This window comes from Thermomyces dupontii (genome assembly GCF_041956625.1).
Source record: "Thermomyces dupontii strain NRRL 2155 unplaced genomic scaffold VTN31scaffold_10, whole genome shotgun sequence".
Lineage (NCBI taxonomy): Eukaryota > Fungi > Ascomycota > Eurotiomycetes > Eurotiales > Trichocomaceae > Thermomyces > Thermomyces dupontii.
Window position 1 is genome coordinate 137529 of NW_027192316.1, and position 19383 is coordinate 156911.

Sequence of the window (19383 nt, forward strand, 5' to 3'; positions counted from 1 at the left end):
CTGGAGAAGGAGAAAAAGTACAAAATAGAAGTTACGAGAGAAAAAAAAAAAAAAAAAAAAAAAACAAAAAAATAAGAGTAACTATGGAGTACAAAAGCAGCGCAATGCGGGAGGTACAGTACTGTACTCCGTTGTTTTCCCCCCACCAAAACCCTCCCTCCGCCGGGATAAATTAATTTGCCGACGTTTGCGCTGGCACACATTTCCGAGCCCGGCATTCAAACCCCCATTCTATTATTACTACTGTACTAGAACTCCCCTCCCCGTGTTCGTTTCCACGGTTGTATATTTCAATCCAGCTCAACCGGGCGCTGAGAATTGCCATTGAGACTGCTACTGCTGGTCAGTGGAAACGGTTGCCCGAATTGCTTTGACTGAGCATGGCTGCGGAGGACTCCAAGCCGGCCGTGCTGATTGTCGGCGGTCTCGGTATGCGCCCGCTGGAATAAAAGCGACACCCCCGCAGGCTGCTGATTGATGTCAGGCTTCATCGGCCGTAATTTGGCCCGGTATATCCATGAAAATGGCCTCGCCTCCGAAATGCGCATCGTCGACAAGGTGCTCCCGCAATTGGCCTATTTGGCGCCGGAATTTGAAGAGGCCTGCAAGGATCGGTTTATCCAGGCGGATGCCAGTCGCGAGCGTAAGCATTGAAGAATAAAAACAAAATTTCATTTTTCGGAGCCTGCAGCCGTTCGTCGCTGACCAAGACAGAATCAATGTCGCGGATCTTCGACCGGGAAAATGGTCAGCAATTCGACTACGTGTTCAACTGCGCAGGGAACAACCGATCGTCATTAGATGCGCAGGTGTATAAGATGCAAAACCTGAGTCTGAGCACCACGCTAGGAAAAGAAGCGGCGAAGCGAGGGGTCAAAGCTTTCGTGGAGGCATCGACGGCCCTCATCTACAAGAACAGCTCGACCCCGTGCAAGGAGACGGATAAGGAGCAGCCGTGGGGCAAGCTGGCGGAATACAAGCAGGAAGCGGAGAAGGAGCTGCGGAAGATCCCGAACCTGAACGCGGTGGCGCTGCGCTTCCCGTACGTCTATGGCGAGTACGACCGGCGGCTGGTGGCCATCGCAGTGTGCCTGGCCCGCACGAACGAGTATCTCGGCAACGACTTTGAGATGCTGGATACCAAGGACCTGAAGATCAATACGCTGCATGTCCTGGACGCGGCGCGCGCGCTGTGGACCGCCGCGGAGTGGCGCGCCAAACAGGGGCCCGGCAACGAGCCCTTCCTGTTCAATGTCGTCGACGCCACCGACACCACCCAGGGCCACCTCGCCGACGCCCTCACGTCCATCTTCAACATCAAGGTCACCTTCACCGGCTCCCTGGCCACCATGCTTGCCAAGCTCACCCTGGACGAGATCATCGACGACATGAACGAGGTCTCCCTCCAGGGCTGGGCCGACCTCCTCGCCGAAAAGCAAATCACCCGCCCGGGCCCCATCAACCCGTTCATCGAGCGCGACCTCTTCAACGCAAAGGACCTCTGCCTCGACGGTTCCCTGTTCATGAAAACCACGGGCTTCAAACTCGAGCGACCCACCTTCAATGCCGACGCCATCCGCGAAATGATTGCCAGTTACGAGCGTATGGGCTGGTGGCCAAAATGATAATAATAAATAAAAAAAAAAAAAAAAATTCTCTTCTTGTCCTCTGTCTTTTCTCTCTACTCGTCCTCCCCTCCCTTTCCTCCCTCCCTTGGTTCACCATCCGTCCTTCACTTTCTGACCTCAACCATCGCTCTTGGATTCCCCGCGGCATTATACCTACTTGTACGATGGGATGCAATAATTAAATATTGGCTTGATCCATGGATGCTTCAAGAAACAAGACACTCTTGTACCATTACCTTTGGCACAGTTCTGTTGATATTACCTCTGTTCGATTCTTTGTCGATATTGACTTTGATTCTTAGTTCGCTTTATTATAGTGGTGTGCATGGCAAACGGTTTGTGTGGTGTGAATCAAGATGCATCGAATCTTCTCACATGTCCTGCTCGATACATTATTATTACTGGCTTCGAGTAGTTAATAACCGGTGAATGGAATATTGAATTTTTATTTGTATCTTTTGCTGTTCTTAATATTCACCTCGCTCTTCCACAATATCATACAAACGCCACTGACTCATGCAATATGCACCTCCGCTTTCGATCATCATCCACCTCTTGAAACGACGTCAAAGTCAATGCATCATTTCCAACAACGAAAGCAGAACAAACACCGAGAAATTGATGGAAACCACAACCTTTCTCAGCTATGCAAAAGAACATAAAAATCAAACGCTGAACAATCATCCATCACTGTGCTTGACCAAAGAAATAAACAAAAAGTACAAACGAATGCACTGCAACTAAAATTCCCAATTCTCATCCACCGACTTGATGGCCCAATCGAATTTCTCGCGGAGGGTCTTGGAGAAGAACTTCTCAATCGGCACGTTGAAACGCTTCGAGAACACCACCGTCAGTCGCGGGTCGATGTAGTTCTGTCTCTCGGTTAGTTGTCGCCCCAGATGGGGAGAGAGAGAGAGAGATCGGAAACGTACAATCTTGGAGGTGCCCAGCGCAACCTCCTTGTTGTTCTCCTTGTCCTCCGCCTGGAGCTTCATGGTCTCGATGCGCTGCTCCAGTTTCAGGACGTTGTTCTCCAGCTTCTCGAGCGTCTGCCCTCGTCCTTCCACCTCCACTTTTCCCGTCTTGTTCTCCCTCTCGAACTTCTTCCGCATCTCATCGAGGACCTTCAAGCGCTCCTCAAGTACCTCCGGCTTCAGCTCCTTCTCACCCTCGGCTGCCCGTTTCTCGTTCTCCTTCTCGAACTTCTTCGTGATCTTTTGCTGTTGCTCTTCGATCAGAAACTCCTGATGTTCCTTGACCCACTCGTCTGTCAAATCTTCGTCGCGCTTGAAGTAGTCCTCTCCTTTCTTCTTCTTGAGACTCGGGTCCAGGCTTAGCATCATCTGCTTGACCCGCCATCTTTGATATCGACAGCCCTTGATCTAGAACAGCGTCAGCCCAGATTCGTCGCTCGCAAGGGTATATGCTCGAATATACAGACCCTCTCACCAAGTTTCTCCATCTGTCCAGCGTGACTGGCCGTGACGGTCCGCTTGTGGTTGCAGAGAATGGCCACTTCGCGATTCGCATCGTTGTAAGCCTTGACCATTTCCGCCACACTGCCGCCCGGCTTCATGTCCTTCAGCAGCCTCGCGAACGTGTACGACGCATTGTAGGTGCGGAACACTTTGGCGGTCAAGCCCGGCATGTACGTTTGCAGGTGCTTGTTTAACGCCGTGGTCTGATTGTTTAGTTTGCCGTGTGCGGAACATAACTGCCCAGGAAACTTACCGTTAATCGGTCAAAGATTTCGTCTCCGGGCTTCTTTGGCGGCTTCTTGAAGATCTTCAGGTTCTTGAACACAAGGGGGTCCACCGTCACCTCATCATAGTACCGGATACTGTCCTTACCCAAGAAATCAAAAATCACCGTATTCGGCGGCTTCAACGTGACGTGCTCATACTTTAGTGAGCAGCAGCCAACCGTGTCTGCTTCATCTTCGCCCTTCTCGTTGCCAGCACGGAGAGCGAACTTGTCAATCAGATACATCGCGGTCGCTCGCTGACGCTCTACCATCATCTCCGACTTTAAGCCCTTGTAATAGTCCTTGCGGATCCGGTCAATGTGCTTCTTCAACTCCCGGGCCTTTTCAAACTTCCTGTAATCGCTCTGGCCCTTGATGTCCGAGTTCGCCGCCAGCATGACATACTTGTAATTGCCGTTGATGTTTTCCTGCCACATCGCGAGCCAAGTGCTCTCTTGGTCGTGCCGCACCTCCTTCCAACGATGGCCTGGCGGTGGATCTGGAACCTTGGCTTCCTTGCCAATGTTGATCGTAATCTGCTCGGGTTGCACACGAGCCTTCACTTTTCCGGTCTTTGGATGCTCGCCACGCCCACGGAACAGGCCGGGAGGTTCCACGCGGAAGTTGCCGACTTTCTGTTTGCGTCCATCCCACAGACAGTACATGTACGGCGCCTCTTCTGCCTCTTTCTTGGCCTTGAGCGCCTTCTTTTCCGCGGGTGGTAGGTTCCGTTTCTCCTCACGTTTCTGTTCATAGTACTCGAAAATCTTCCGAAAGTCACACTTGGAGAACTCTTTGATGTCCACAGGATTTCCTTGGGGATCCTTTGCCCCACCAGTCCTCTCCAAGACGGCACGGAAGTCACCAAAGAAATTCTTCTGGAAAGTCGGGTTCTCGACGTTGTGAGTCGAGTTCAACATAGAACCGAAAAATCCCGCCACCTCTTCGGCCTCTGGGTGCAGCGTAACGGGAATACCGTCGTATATCAACTTGACATGCTCCGGAAGAGGCTCGTATGGGGGAGGGAACATAACGCCATTGTGCTCGAGAGTCCTCCACTTGATTGTCCCATCAGTCTTGCTGGGGTCTTCCCACCAGCGATACTCTTCCTCCTCTTCCTCCTCTTCTTCACCTTCGGGCTCCTCAGTCTCCTCTTTCACCGATGACTCTCTGGATTTGCCTTTGCTCTTGCCTTTCTTCGCCGATGTTTCTGATTCGGACTTGGTAGATCGAGCGGACTTCTTTGAAGTGGCCTTGGTGGCGGCCTCATCGTCACTGGGTTCCTTCTTAACTCCGTTCGCTTTCTTGACTTTCGTCGTTGCGTTGTCCGACTTGGCCTTCCCTTTGGTTGCCGCCGAGGTGGACTCGGCTTTGCGGATGGCCTTCGCCTCCTTTGCGGCTTCCTGCTCGATTTGTGATTTCTTCTTGGCGAGCTTCCGCTCTATTGGGCTATCCGAATCCGACTCCTTGTCTATCGCGGTTTCCGAAGCCTTTGGCAGTTTGGAACCGTTGGCTTTTTGAGCAAGTGGTACATCATCGTCAGAGTCCGACTCCGGCTGCTTCTTAGCTGCGGTTTTCCTGCGCTTGCTCTGATCGAACAGTTAGTACGCGGGGGTATACAACCACGAAACTGATATCATACCAATGGCTTATCGTCTTCGCTGCTCTCAGGCTCGGCGTATGATGGCCTTCCAGTACTAGTCCGTGCCTTCCTTTTACCACTCCCGTTCACACCCTCCTCCACGTCTTTCATCTCCACGTCGCCGTCGACGGGGCCGAAACGGCGAGAAATCCCCGACGCGACATCACCCGTCGTTCCATTTTCCATCGCCTTGTCCGTTGCTTCGGAGACGACCGGCTCGGAAAGCGCCTGCTCTACGGGAAACAGAGTCAGTATACCAAGCATGCGCAAAGACTTTTTCCAGAGTCCGTAAAGTTGCCCGCTGGAGAGTATTTATTTTCGAGGACTACACGCGAGGGAGAGGCAGGGGACTCACTCGCAGCGCGGCCGTTTGTCTTGATGAGGGGAGTATCGTCTTCCGAGGAACTCATGGCCTGAACTCGAGGTCGAGGGATGGATATCTGACGGAGAGTAGGTAAGGACCGTGATGAAGTACGACCGGCAACAAGGGAGAGTTTAAGCCCGTTGTAAACCAGCGCGTTCTCAGGCAGAGCGCATCGAGCACTGGAGAGGAGAGTCAAAGTAGAGGGCAATCTAGAGAGCACTCTGGCTGAGGGCGCACCGGGAGCGGTTAAGAGGAAGAGGCGGATCGCGGGTTCAAGGAACGGGCCACTGAGAATGAAAGGACTATGGACAATAGGCTGCTGAAGGAGGGTGCGTATGAGAGAGATAAAGAGAGAGGAAATTGGATAGCACTGGGTCTTCAGCCCAGGAACTGAGATCTTATTGGGGATCTGATTTCTTCGGTCACTTCCTGCGGGTTGGATGCCTTGTTGCCTGATTTTCCTGGTCGGCATTCCCATTTCTTGCAGCTTGGGTATCTCAAAAAGAGTTTAGCGTGTCCTGCGGTTCACAAGGCCCAGCCGCCCAGCGAATTCCTTGGCGCTTGGCCTTTCTTCATCCGACTTCTCCGGTTTTCGCAGCCCACGAAAATCTCTCGGCAATAATACTAGATCACGTGACTACACTTCTGGCGTTTTCGCCCGCCGTAGTCGTCTGTGCCGGATCCTGCGAAACCACCACAGGGACTTGCTCCAGCCATTGAGGACACACTCCCCCTCTCTCTCGTTCGCGAGGCGTCAGCAATTGAGCCAGCTGCTACCGTCTTTGCAGCCTCCGTTAAGGATATTCTCTCTTCCGGGTCTCTCCCCTCTCTGTCGCCATGTTCTCCCGCGCCGCTCGCCCGGCCTTGAAGGCCGGCAGTGCTGCCGTTGTTCGGTAAGTCTCTGACGTCGCTGGAGCTTGCCATGTTGCAGGTCCAGTACATGCGATGAATTGTTCGGAATGCAATTGCTGATGTGCGAAGCACGGCTCCTGCCAATGCGGCCAATTTCGCGACGCTTCGTGAAATCGAGGGTCGTCTCAAGTCCATCAAGAACATTGAGAAGATCACCAACACAATGAAAATTGTCGCGTCCACCCGGTTGACTCGTGCTCAAAAGGCTATGGAAGACTCTCGCGTCTACGGGAAGACTTCCAACACGGTGTTCGAGAAGGCGGAGACGAAGGCATTGGATGGCAAGAAAACCCTTCTCGTGGTTGCTAGCTCCGACAAGGGTCTCTGCGGTGGTATCCATTCCGGCTTGAGCAAGGCCACCCGTCGCATCCTGAGCGAGAACCCCAATGCCGATGTTGTCGTCCTCGGCGAGAAGGCCAAAGCTCAGCTCAGCCGTACCAACGCCAACAACATTGTCCTGAGCTTCTCCAATGTCTGCAAGGACATCCCTACCTTCACCGATGCTCAGGCGATTGCGGACCAGATTTCCTTGCTGCCCACCGATTACGCCAGCGTCAAGATTATCTACAACCGGTTCGTCAACGCTCAGAGCTATGAGCCTGCCATCGTGGAGGCATACTCGGAGGAAGCCATCACCAACTCCCGTAAGTCAATGTGCATAGGTTTCATGTCCTGATGCTGAACCCTGATGCTACTAGCCAACATCCATGCGTTCGAGGTTGGTGATGACGTCCTGGCCAACCTGCGTGAATACGCGATGGCCAACAGCTTGTTCTGGGCTCTGGCTGAGGGACACGCGTGCGAGATCTCGGTAAGACTGCTCCACCCGGACTCATGTTATCGAAGCCATATCGCTGACCATGGATTTAGGCTCGTCGCAACGCCATGGAGGCAAGTATTTCTTAGTAGGCTGTCGTGAGGTTTGATTCACTAACTCGTTTGCAGAACGCTTCGAAGAATGCCGGCGAGATGATCAACAAGTATGTGGTGTGTTGATTTCCTTGCCATCCAGCTGCTGACTTCCTTGCAGGTTCCAGATCCTGTACAACCGACAGCGCCAGGCCGCCATTACTGGTGAACTGGTGGAGATTATCACTGGTGCCACTGCCAGCTCTGAAATGTAGACTCAGTTGGGATGGTGACTGCCATGTGCATATACAACTCTTAGACCGTTGAGGATGTACAACAGCTTCAATGTTATGTGTCTTACCTACTTCAATCGTTCAATTTCTTTGAGTCTGACCTAGTTTTCATACTACTGACGGAGTATTTCCTCGTCCATTGGCAAGGTATTGATCGTTTGATCCTGATAGCTGACCTCTGCAAACACACTGACATTCGCATACCTCTTGACTGAACAGTGTGTTGTGCATGGCTACAGTCTGATTCACTGTTTGAATGTGCCACTTGCTGGCCATTTTCTTCTATTTCTTCACACGCTCTGCTTCATTCACGACTTCATTCTTCGTCTTGGGCACGAAGTCGAGAATCTATGATCCCAAGGAAGGTGCCTCGTTCTCCCTGCACCTGCCACATTTGTTCATCATTGCACCTTCCCTTTTTTCTGTCCAGAAACTTCCCCCCTCCATCAACTCACATCAGATCAACCCTCTCCAGCACACGAGATGGACTACTACAAGGTCCTGGGTGTGTCTTGCAATGCCAGTCTCAAAGAAATCAACTCTGCGTACAAGAAGCTTGCTCTGAGATATCATCCTGACAAGGCCGACAATGGATCTGCATCATTGGCAGAGTTTAGAAAGGTCAGCTTGATAAGATTCCCGCTCGCCTTGCCGTTTCCCGGTTGACCGAGAAACTAATCAGCTCTACGACAGATCCAGGAGGCTGTCGAAGTTCTGCGTGATCCTCTTCGACGGGCAGAACACGATTGTTTTCTCAACAGACGCCGCTGGGACGCTCCCTATGTGCCCGAGGAAGAGCCTGTGTATGAAACTGTCCCCGACGGCTGGCCAGCCTGGGAAGAGGCCTGGGCAGAAGACGAGCGGCACAGAGAAGAGCGGGAATGTCGGGAGCGTGAGGAACAACAGCGCGAAGAGGAGGAAGAACGACGCTTGCAGGAACAGTTGGAGGCAGAACGCCAGTGGAGGGCTTACCAGCAGGCAGAACGGGCTACGATGATGGAGTCTTGCCTTTACCAAGAGGAGGACTATGAGGAAGGCGAGGAACACAGCGAGCCGGAAGTTGTGGCATACAATCAGTGCTGGAGTGATGATCCCGATGGCGAGGACGCGGTATTCTTCGAGCCGGCTGATGATGTTGACAGCATCGCGAGCCACAGTTGCCTTGGAAGTTGCCTGCCTGGTTTGATTGACACGGCCAGGCAGCATCCATCTACTTCAGTACTTGATGCATCCGACTCCTCTGATCAAGACGATGTTCCGCTCATTGATCTCGATGATGCGGAGACGCCGCTTATTGACTTGGACGATCAGCGGTCGGCAAGAGACGGCTCTACTCCATCGCCGCGCGGGCAAACTGGTTCGACTGTGCAACCAAAGCGACCAGCAAGCCCTGGAATGAGACCCCACTCTACCCTGGCGCATTTCTTCCATTACAAACTCGCCAATGCGAATGGCCGCTACGATCGCAAAAGCTTGTGCAAGGAGATCACGGGTGTGATTCTCGAATCCCTCCAGGGCTTGCTGGAAGAGCAGCGGCGCGGACTTTCTGACTTTCTGCGTACTGACATTGCTATTGTGGACAAGTCGTCTCACTGCCGCCACCTGGGCCCCTGGATTAAGTCGTTTCACAAGCAGGAGTGTGACGCTTGCAACATGTGGCTTCCCATTTACACCCTTGTCTGTCCAACATGTGGTACGAGGGCATGTGCCAGCTGCAAGTATCAGGTGGTCGGCAAGATCAACTCCGAGATTGCCGATCATGTTCGGTGAATGCATTGTACTATGTTTGTGAACAACTGTTTCTACCCTAGTCTTCTATTCATCAATGCTCTGAGATGTGCAGGGTTCAATGGCCGCTCTACCATTAGAAAATCCAGTGTCTACGAGTTCTGCCGCCTGTCGGGTGAGGTCTTTGTTCCTTATTCAGATACTGAATCTTTAGGGTAGACGGACTATTTACTGCTGGGAGCGATAAATCGTCAACTGGATTGATAATCCCTTGACCTCACAAGGCAAAACGGCAGGAACCGTTGTGCAGGGCGGCAGTTAATGTTACTTCCAAAATAGGTGTGACTAACCGTTCTAGGCGACGAAGGATCTCCACACTATCCGTAACTGTATTTAGTAAAAAGGGATCACCCGATTCGTCATGCCAAGAGCTTCATTCTCAGCAAGGAAATCCTTGTTTCGGCCTCATTTTTAAAGGACACGAATACCTCTACGGAGTACAACTTGAGGATCCAGCCCGTCATAACAGCAACTATGCTCATGTACTCTACTGGACTTTAGCCGTCGACGGGACAGACCATTGCTTCGGAATGCGCAGCAATATAGCTCTAGCTCTCCTCGCATCCTTGCTGGGAGTCCTTCCCGCAGGTGTCGACGCAAGCCTGTATACAAAGAACTCGCCAGTTCTGCAAGTTGATCATAAAACCTATGACTCGCTCATTGCCAAGTCCAACTACACATCAGTAAGCAGCTTGGTTCGATCTTTGGAGATCGTCGATCGGACTAACGAGAGGTCTTTAGATTGTAGAGTATGTTGTCGCCCTTATCATGGCCAGCTCTTGCTTGGGTCTTGTTGCTAAAAATGCCGTGATATCCAGATTCTTCGCCCCATGGTGCGGTCACTGCCAGAACCTCAAACCCGCGTACGAAAAAGTAGCCAAGAACCTTGAAGGCCTGGCCAAAGTAGCCGCAGTCAATTGCGACGATGACGCCAACAAGCCCTTTTGCGGGCGGATGGGGGTGCAAGGTTTCCCGACCCTGAAGATCGTCGTGCCGGGTAGCAAGCCCGGAAGGCCACGTGTCGAGGACTATCAAGGGCCACGGAGCGCAAAGGCCATCGCGGACGCCGTGGTAGAGCGGATCCCGAATCACGTCAAACGGCTGACGGACAAGGATTATGAGGAATGGTTGTCGTCGAACAGCGCGTCGCCCAAGGCGATCTTGTTTACGGAGAAGGGCACCACGAGTGCCCTCCTTCGGGCGCTGGCGATTGACTTTTTGGGGAAGATCCGAGTCGCGCAGATCCGCAGTAAGGAGTCGGCCGCGGTCAACAAGTTCGGAATCACATCTTTCCCGACGTTGCTTCTCTTCCCTGGCGGCGAGACGGCCGAGCCCATTAGGTATGATGGTGAGTTGAAGAAGCAGCCGATGGTGGAATTTCTCTCCCAGGTGGCACAGCCAAATCCGGATCCTGCGTCGGTCGAAAACAAGAAGAGCAAGGCGAAATCTACCAAGAAGTCTAGTCCGAAGACGACTTCGACGGCCAAGGAGAGTACGTCGGCCGAGTCGGTGGAAAATGAAGCATCCAGCCCGGCACCGGCTGCAAAATCTGCCAAGGTCGACGAGCTGGCGACTCCCGAGGCCCTGCAGTCCGCATGCCTGAGTCCCAAGTCTGGCACCTGTGTCTTAGCCCTACTGCCACATCGATCGTCCGACGCGGAGGAGCTCTCCGCTTCCGCCAAACAGGCCCTCTCCACCATTGCCGAACTCTCCCACAAGCTCGCAAGCCATGGTCTGCCTTTCTACAGCGTGCCGTCTACCAACACCCACGCCGGTGTCCTCCGTGACAAGCTCGGCCTTCAGAAAGGGGAGGCCGACACCGAGCTGATCGCCGTCAATGGCCGACGGGGCTGGTGGAGACGGTACCAACCCGCCGAGCAGGGTGATTTTGCCGTTGCGCATGTCGAGGCGTGGATTGATGCGATTCGATTGGGTGAGGGGGCAAAGAGTAAGTTGCCCGAGGGTGTTGTCATGGATGAAGGCAGCACTGCGTCAACGGCGGGGGCGGAGTCTACCGAGACAGAAGAGGCGAAGGTAGAGAGGGAGACGCATGCGGAAGACGCAGAAACGATGCATGATGAGCTATGAGTATACATTTTGTACAACACTTTTTTTTTTTTTTGGTGATTTGGAGTTTTGATGGGTGTGCTTGTCTAATCTATTCACAATGTATTGATATCAAATGGGCTAGGTCATTTCAAGGGTAGAAAATGCCGACATCTTCACATTGCTAGCTACACATGTACACTAGAATCCGCCTTGGGGTATTCCGAAATGCTCGTCCAACTTTTTTTCTATGAGAGTAGCATTCCAAGGAAACGAAAAGAAAAAAAAAAAAAAAAACGCCCGACCCCGAATGCAGTCATAGCAACGACAAAACAAGACACTCTTGCTTTTTTATTACTTCCTCCGTCCCTCTGTACCCTTTTTAATCTTCTTCCGAATCTTGGACTCAATTTCCTTCTCGTAGATCTCCCGCGCCGTCTCGCCCGGTTTGCGCTTGAGGGGCTTGTTGCTCTTGATACTGACGGTCGATGCACCGCCTTGTCGGATCTGTTTCTCGGCTTCTTCCCAGCCGGCAGCGCCGTTACTGATTTCGTATCTAGAGATTTGTGGTTAGTTGCGGGGGTTATACTTGACAGGGGGCAGGGAAACTGACTGTTCCAAAGGAAGAGCATCGATCAACGCTCGCTGCTTTTCTCGCAGCTCTTCGTCAACCTGTTCGCCACCCTCGCGCAGTTCCTCGTTAAGATCCTCCGCCAGAGGCTGGAAGCGCTTGTCCACGGCATCTTCGTCGTGGGCACCGGCCGGTTCCACGCCCACGGGCCGTTCGGGCGGCATGGTCTCGGACACGGCACCCTCGACGAGGCTGCGGAAGTGCGTCGAGACCTTGCGGATGATCTTGATGAACATGGCGAGCAGCTGGGATGACTGCACGTTGAGCTCCTTCTCCAGGTCCTCGATGTTCTTGCGCTGGAGACCAACGGCCAAGAGGATGGATTGCTGCACGCCGGACAGGTTCACCTTGCCCTGCAGCTGGCCGGTAAAGTAGAAGAAGGCGATGGTCGGAACCATGTCGAGGATGACGTGGTAGTCGAGCATGTTGTTCGCGTAGCTGTCTAGACGCTTGAGATCGAACGGGGAGAAGGCCGCGTCGAGCGCAGATTTCGTCAGAGGGGTTGGTGAATAGGACGGGTCGGATTTGGAGCCCGCCATCGCGGACTCGCAGATGCTCAGAGACAGGACAGAAGGGAATTGTCGGAATTGATACGAGAGAAGCGACAGGAAGCGCTTGTGGAAGTCCCGCGTGAAGGCGCCCAGCCAGCTGGTATCGCTAGTGCCCGACGAGAGCGCGCGGAGCATGACACAGGAATGCTCGCCTGTCAACTCGTTGGGGGTCTGCCGCAGGTAGACCGGCGCGAACTGGGCTCGTTTCCAGAACTTGTGCAGCTGCGGCGTCAGCCCGTAACTGACGCCGACATAGTCCAGGCTGTCCGGCCGTCGCTCCGACAGCTTTTGGAACAGCGGCGGCATGGACCGGATGTCGCGGACGTGGATGTTGTCGTCCAGCAGGTTGGCGTTCTCGAGCTCCTCGTCGGTCACGCGGACCATCTCCTCCGTGGTCTCGGGCAAGTCTTCGTCGAGGTTTGTGAACTTACCCTCGTAGAAGTCAATCAGGAGTTCCAAGGCCCGAGACCCATAACCCATGTTAAGATATTCGGGATTAGTTGCAATGCGAACGATTCGAGCGCCGGACAAGCTGGCAAACTCCTCGTCCTGGAATTGCTGACTGACCAACCACGGAATCAAGTCGCCACCAGCGCGGTGGCCGCGGCTCAGACTGTTCAAGACACTTTCCCGGCTGATGCGACCCTCGAGAGCGACCTGGATCACGCACAGCGGCTCCGGAAGTTTTGTGGCATCTTCATCGATCGGGGGTACCAGAACGAACAGTTGGTGCGCCGGGGCATCGCTCATCAGCTGCAAGTCGTTTGGCGAGTTCTTGTAGTGGCTGGCCACGTATAGAGCCATCATTTGCTGCAGAAACTTTTCGGAAACCGGATGGAAAGAGAATAGTGTGTCCCGGTTCACCTGAAGGAGCTGACATTGCGATGGATGTGGGCAGCCCTGCGTGTTCATCTTCGATTTTGGCAACGTAGCATCCAAACAAAGGAGTTTATTCAACCACTTTTCAACGGGATCGCCGGGCGCGTATCGGATCGGCTCAGACAATGTGATTTCCCTCAACGTCCGACCGCCAGGGGCCTTCTCAACTGCTTTGGCCGGCTTGCCCGTTGACCGGTCCGCGATGTCGGTGTCTTCCTGCACGTTTTTAGCGCCCCGGGATTGCTCGCGCAGTTGCTGGATCAGTTTCAGTGAGAGCGACCGCCCCGTGCCTTCGTATCCGTTGATGGTGGAGGCCATGAAGACGAGGTATGGCCCGAGCAGCTTTCGGACCAGAGGCAGTGGGATAGCAGCTGCCTCGTCAATGACCAGGAGTTCTGCTTGCCCCAGGGCGTATGCGTCCTGAGGTTGGATGTACTGGATTGTCTGGCGGTGATGTCGGTGGACATTGACGCGGACGATGGCCTTGTTGAATGCAGGATTTGTTGATTGGAGGATCGTGTAATCAACATGATCTAGATAGCCAAGTGCGTCGAAACCCTTGAACACAAACTCAAATAGCGTTTTCAAGTTCTCGGGGCTAGGAGATGTAATGAAGATGTTGCTGTAGCCATGGGCAATCGCAGCGGCCACGGCAACACCCAATGCTGCCGACTTGCCTCGTCCACGCGCCGCTGTCAGAGTGACGGTGCTTCGCAGAGTCTTCTCCGCGATTGCATCGACAAAGGTCAAGAGTGCCTTGGCCTGATCAACCGTCTTGGCTAGGGTTATCAACGACCCCACCGGCTGAGAATCCGCCAAGCTCTGCTTGATCTCCTCCAGCTCCTTCTGGGCCGGCGATTTCGCATCCACGGCTGACTCGGGCGGGGGCAGTGGCTTGACGTTTTTACCACCGGAGATGGGCAGCACATTCAACTCGTCGTCAACCACCAGGCATGATTCACAGCTTCCCAGTGACAGGATGAACCGTTCGTTGAACCGCGCTACCACATCACCATGAGCTTCCGTGCGGTATCGCGAGTGAATGTCCATCGAAAGGGTATATAGCTGCTTCAAACTCTTCATTCCTTTCAGCAGCAGCAATACAAGTCCGCCGCCCTCCACCGTTTCTATCGTGCGCGCGAGGAGGTTCGGAGTGAGCGCTTCAAAGTCTTGCAAGATGCACATGCCATAGGTGTTTCCGAGAATCTTGTCGGTCTCTTTGTAATAGACATAGCGGATCTGATTTAAGCTAATGAAGAGCTCGAACGGGTCTTCTTCGTTGGGCTCGCGGAGACCTCGCTTGATTTCCTTTTTGATCTTGGCTTCGCGCTTCTTGCGATGACTGCTGAATCCGAGAAGGTCTTTCTTATAGGCCCAAAGGACGGATTTGTTCTGCTTGACGTCTGCGCCCGTCAGGATCCAGTGCAGATGCACAATGGCGTCCTTTGCCCGGTCCCCGACGATGACGAAGAAGCTGCGCTTCTTCTCTTGGACGCCATTCCGAATCAAGGCCGGAATGCGCGAGTCAATCGCTTTCCGAGGCATCCTTCTGGCTCGCTCGTTCCGGACGATTGCAGCTCGAAGTGCCCTCGACGTTGGTAGCTATCATATTTTTTTCTTTCTCTCATATTGCCGACTGTCACCGCCTCTGGCCGTTGACCGCCTACAAATGACGCACTGTGATTGGGCAGTCTCTCATACATTAGTCTGAAATCTCATTGGTTGGAAGTTGACGACAAGCGTTGCCATTATGTATTGAGTGGATGAGTTGGAGCAGTCAGAGCGGTTGGCAAGCAATCCATATCAATTCAACGTGCTGTACGGAGTACGGTACGGAGTACTGTACGTGCTATGAGACGAGCGCGTGAAGAAGAACGAGCGATTGGACAGATTCGATCGCTTCACAAAGTGTCTGGCCGGAATAGCTGATCGAAGACGATTCAGGAGAATTCACTTTTTGTGACGACACCACTTGAAGAAATCACCAATTCAAAAGCCCTAGTCTACAGTACGGAGTAGGTTGATCGTAAGGCTATATATATACAGGCATGCCCAGTCCATTCTGGCGATTGCGAATCGAGCTCCTCGAGTCCTCGCAGACTGATTTGTTCTCATACTTACGGAGTACTCCGGTACGGAGTACAGTAACAGAACGGTTAAATACCGTAGATGATAGGCTGATAGCGCCACCAACGTTTGGCGTGTCTTGGCAAGCTGCTGTCCAGGTCTTAGGATTACCAAACAAGGAAAGACGCCTTCCCGTTCTGGAGACGGGCGAATGACATCAACCAGGATGAATAAAAGTGCCCAGCTGCGGAGGTCGAAGATGCTGACAAGTGATGGAAACAAGTCAGGAATCAGTAAAAATGTAATCAATCAATACATATTCCGAGGCTGCTGCAGTCGGCGACCAGGTCTCGAGGGTGTATTGACAGTCTTTCCTCAGTTACAGTACTTAGTAGTACGGAGTACTACTTGTCGATCTTAATACTGGAAACAAACCCTCGATCCACAGCGCTGAACCACTCTGACAGCCCGCTGCCACGCAAGCTCGATGCTTGCATTCCAGCCATGCTGTAGCAAGAGTCGCAAGATCGCTCTGGCATACCATGCGTTTCCCAGCCCTCATATCAACCGGATCGCCAGCCTTGCCTCGCAAGGCCATGCTGCGATCCGTTGTCGGGTCAGTCGAGAGAACGATGTAATCTATACGTTTGCTCAACCCATGCGCTGACAAGACTTGTGGTCAGACTGTATCTGCTGCAAGTGTTGTGGGCAGTGAAATCCCATGATACCACCTTTGCCTTTGGTGAGCGAGCGGAGGTTGATTCTCAATAAGGCCGTCGCTAACTGCTCGAGAGATCGTCCACTGCAGTCAACGCTTCTGTCGTGCCTCATAGCTGGGGCCGTCCTTGTGCTGCTGGGCAGGCTCGGTATCCGGGTCTTCGGTCCGGTTTTTCAATCGAGTGAGGATAGCGAAGTGCCCCTCGCCGAACTCCCGAATACGTCGTCCAGCAGTTCCTCCAGCAGCCGCCCAACGCAGGAATACTTCAGTGTGCGGGCCAGGGGATATCGCATTTTGCTCACCCTAACTCGGTCGAGAGCGATCGGCCTATTACTGCTGATTCGGGTAGCATTGCTGCGGCATATTACCCTCAGCAATCAATGCGTGCGGTCCGAAACCGATGTAAGATTGAATCGTTGCCGGAGGCAAGATGACGATTTGGCTGACTATCCTATCAGCATGCGATTCCTCTCTTGATTGCAGCCTACAATCATGTGCGACAACGATGGCAACGGCCGGGAGGGAAAATGCAGTCTCGGCTTGAGGCGCTCCTTCCGGCGGTGCAATCCACTCCAGAGGGAAATAGACAGCTCGCCATTTCTGCCGCCTTGCTGTTCCTGGCTGGCTATTTGACCTCGTTCCTCAATGAAGGCCGCTCAACCACGTACATCTGCTTCCCTGTGGCCAGCGGGGTCCTTCGCATGCAAGTTTTGCAAATTGTCAGTCTACTTCTGGATGTTGTCTTGATTGTATGTGCAACAGAAATCTTGCTTGCCAAATCTGAGGCTGGCCGGGCCAATGAGGCTCTGTTGCACTGGGGTGGGACACTACTGGTATGATGACATGCCGATATGCGACCAACTAGCATCGAGCACTTACTAAGGTGTCTTTGTTCAGGTTGTCGGTGCCGTTTGGGGTATTCAGATGACGGCTGGCTTAGTATTGCGTTTACCGTCACTGTCAACTCACTGGGATTACTACCAATCCGTTCTTTCGGTGGCGGCTTCGATTGTCACCCTATGTGTGACCATGGCCCTTACAGTAAGTCTCTGCACTTTGATCACGCAAGATAACATACTGAATTTCGAGCACAGATTCCCAGATATGGCATCTTGAAACTGTCCTTGCTTGCGGAGTTCATTATTGTTTCGATGCGCCTCTCAATGTTCATTAGGGCTGGACGGCACCCATTCCCCACAATTCCGATTCCATGGACAATTGCTGCCGTACTTGCAATCGCTGTAGCTGCAGTTGTGTTCGTTCTGGCGGACACAATCTCTGAAAATGACTCTATTCTGCCTCCAGCTGTCAGGCGTTATGCGCTGGGAACGACTGCGGTCGTGGCTGCGATTGGGTTGATAATGACCTTCCTGGGGACCAACACGTCTGACACGCTGCCAATAGACCAGCTCCTCCTCAACGGTCGGCAGCAGTATGAAGCGTATGCAAAACAAGTTAGTACCAGCGCAAGCCTGGAGGATGCCGTCTCGGAATACAGAAGGCGCTATCGCCAGCACCCACCGCCGTAAGTCCTATCATATTGTGGCTTTGACGGACGGGAGTACTGAGAGCCTTCGATCCAGGAACTTTGATAAGTGGTACGAGTTTGCAACGAGTAGAAATTCTGTCATCATTGACGATTTCGATCAAATCTACTCCGATTTGCTGCCGTTCCGGGCAATCTCTCCAGCGCATCTCAGAGAACTCACGCATACGCTTGCGACAAATCCATCCAACGACGTCGGCGCTATCAGCATACGACATGGGAAGGCACATATACAGGAAGACACTCGACCAACACACAGATGGATGATTGAAGGTGCAGTCAAGATGATGGAACCGTTCGTGAAACACCTGCCAGACATGGACCTGGTGTTTAACCTGAATGACGAACCCCGACTAGCTGTCCCGTGGGAGACATTATTGCATTTGAGAGAAACAGCCAGCTCGTTTAAGATGCCCGATAAAACGGTCGTTCAAAATAGGTGGTCCGTTCGTCGAGAAGCTGGCTGGAAATCGATCGAACCCCCGGACCAGAACCGGGACCAGCTCTTCAAAGATTACTCGAAGTCCTCAACGTGGGATGCCGTCAGGCAAATCTGCCCTCCATCTTCGCCGGCGCGAAGCCGAAGCTTCTGGATCAAACATCGTCTGTGCCTGGGCTGCATATGGCCACATTCTCTAGGCCAATTTGTGTCCAATTGGACGGCGGCTGGGGACATTTGTCATCAGCCCGATCTACAGCACCTCCATGGCTTTTTCATCAGTCCGTCAGACGCGGAGCTGTCTACCCGGCTTCTTCCGGTGTTCAGTCAAAGCAAGGTGCAGGGTTTCGCGGATATCCTCTTCCCTAGTCCATGGAACTACGTGGACAAAGTGACCTACGACCCTTCCGAGGAGCGTCCCGATGCGCCATACATGGACAAAGAGAAGGAATTATTCTGGCTCGGCAGGACAACGGAAGGATACAGCATTTCCGGAGAATGGCAGGGCATGGCGCGACAGCGGCTGGCACATTTGATGACAAATAACCAACAGGGATCGGTGACGATGTTGCTGCGAAAGGCGGCGAAAGATAAAAGCTACAGTTATCAAGTTCTCAATGGAGTGGAACCGCGAGAGCGCTACGGTCTCAAGGTAAACGTGAGTATCGGCAAGCCGGTCGACCGGTGCTCGGACTGTCAGGTCCAAGAGGTGGAATTGAACGTGACAGACACCACCATAGATTTCCAAGATCACTGGCGCAGCCGGTTCTTGTTCGACCTGGACGGTGCGGGGTTCAGCGGACGATTCCTCCCTTTCCTCCAAAGTCGGAGCCTCCCGTTCCGGACGGCCCTGTTTCGAACATGGATGGATTCTCGACTCACAGCGTGGTATCATTTCGTGCCTCAGGACCTCCGACTGCATGATGTTTGGTCGACACTGGGGTACTTTGCCGGGGTTAAGGATGGCTCGGGAGGCACGCTCATGGAGCCACACCACGATGAAGGAGAGCGGATCGCTGAGCAGGGTCGAGAATGGGCGCAAAAGGTCCTACGCAAAGAAGACATGGAGATTTATTTCTTCCGCTTGCTTCTGGAATGGGGTCGGCTAACGGATGATGATCGAGACACGATTGGGTTCATGATATAGACTTACGAAACGGTATATATTAATGTTTTGTTTACGACACTACAATACACTAATTGATGTGGATGATTACTATGGTTTCTGGGACTCGTTCGATCTAACGGCAGTTCTCAAGACATCTACATCGAGCAGACTCGCC

The 19383-nt window shown here is 53.0% G+C and overlaps 7 protein-coding genes across 7 annotated transcripts; 5 read left to right on the plus strand and 2 right to left on the minus strand.

Moving 5' to 3' along the window:
* Nucleotides 1-380: 380 nt before the first annotated feature.
* On the plus strand, nt 381-1625 carry VTN31DRAFT_1865 (uncharacterized protein; the record flags this gene model as incomplete). The annotated part of the gene is made up of 3 exons (XM_069401969.1): nt 381-429; nt 485-643; nt 715-1625. 3 exons carry the CDS (start codon nt 381-383, stop codon nt 1623-1625), a joined length of 1119 nt encoding a protein of 372 aa, XP_069257494.1.
* Nucleotides 1626-2368: 743 nt separating this feature from the next.
* Nucleotides 2369-5427, minus strand: VTN31DRAFT_1866 (uncharacterized protein; the record flags this gene model as incomplete). The annotated part of the gene is made up of 6 exons (XM_069401970.1): nt 2369-2503; nt 2564-3013; nt 3073-3312; nt 3363-4964; nt 5018-5250; nt 5373-5427. The coding sequence occupies 6 exons, from the start codon at nt 5425-5427 to the stop codon at nt 2369-2371; spliced, it is 2715 nt and encodes a 904-aa protein (XP_069257495.1).
* Nucleotides 5428-6218: 791 nt separating this feature from the next.
* VTN31DRAFT_1867 (uncharacterized protein) lies at nt 6219-7417 on the plus strand (the record flags this gene model as incomplete). The annotated part of the gene is made up of 6 exons (XM_069401971.1): nt 6219-6274; nt 6363-6937; nt 6992-7104; nt 7164-7184; nt 7239-7273; nt 7324-7417. 6 exons carry the CDS (start codon nt 6219-6221, stop codon nt 7415-7417), a joined length of 894 nt encoding a protein of 297 aa, XP_069257496.1.
* A 501-nt stretch (nt 7418-7918) lies between these two features.
* VTN31DRAFT_1868 (uncharacterized protein) lies at nt 7919-9205 on the plus strand (the record flags this gene model as incomplete). The annotated part of the gene is made up of 2 exons (XM_069401972.1): nt 7919-8056; nt 8129-9205. The coding sequence occupies 2 exons, from the start codon at nt 7919-7921 to the stop codon at nt 9203-9205; spliced, it is 1215 nt and encodes a 404-aa protein (XP_069257497.1).
* A 548-nt stretch (nt 9206-9753) lies between these two features.
* Nucleotides 9754-11311, plus strand: VTN31DRAFT_1869 (uncharacterized protein; the record flags this gene model as incomplete). The annotated part of the gene is made up of 3 exons (XM_069401973.1): nt 9754-9906; nt 9965-9972; nt 10042-11311. 3 exons carry the CDS (start codon nt 9754-9756, stop codon nt 11309-11311), a joined length of 1431 nt encoding a protein of 476 aa, XP_069257498.1.
* A 312-nt stretch (nt 11312-11623) lies between these two features.
* VTN31DRAFT_1870 (uncharacterized protein) lies at nt 11624-14875 on the minus strand (the record flags this gene model as incomplete). The annotated part of the gene is made up of 2 exons (XM_069401975.1): nt 11624-11825; nt 11883-14875. 2 exons carry the CDS (start codon nt 14873-14875, stop codon nt 11624-11626), a joined length of 3195 nt encoding a protein of 1064 aa, XP_069257499.1.
* A 1064-nt stretch (nt 14876-15939) lies between these two features.
* On the plus strand, nt 15940-19247 carry VTN31DRAFT_1871 (uncharacterized protein; the record flags this gene model as incomplete). Its single annotated transcript, XM_069401976.1, has 7 exons — nt 15940-16013; nt 16081-16139; nt 16192-16517; nt 16574-16948; nt 17013-17156; nt 17210-17640; nt 17699-19247. The coding sequence occupies 7 exons, from the start codon at nt 15940-15942 to the stop codon at nt 19245-19247; spliced, it is 2958 nt and encodes a 985-aa protein (XP_069257500.1).
* Between the last annotated feature and the right edge of the window lie 136 nt (nt 19248-19383).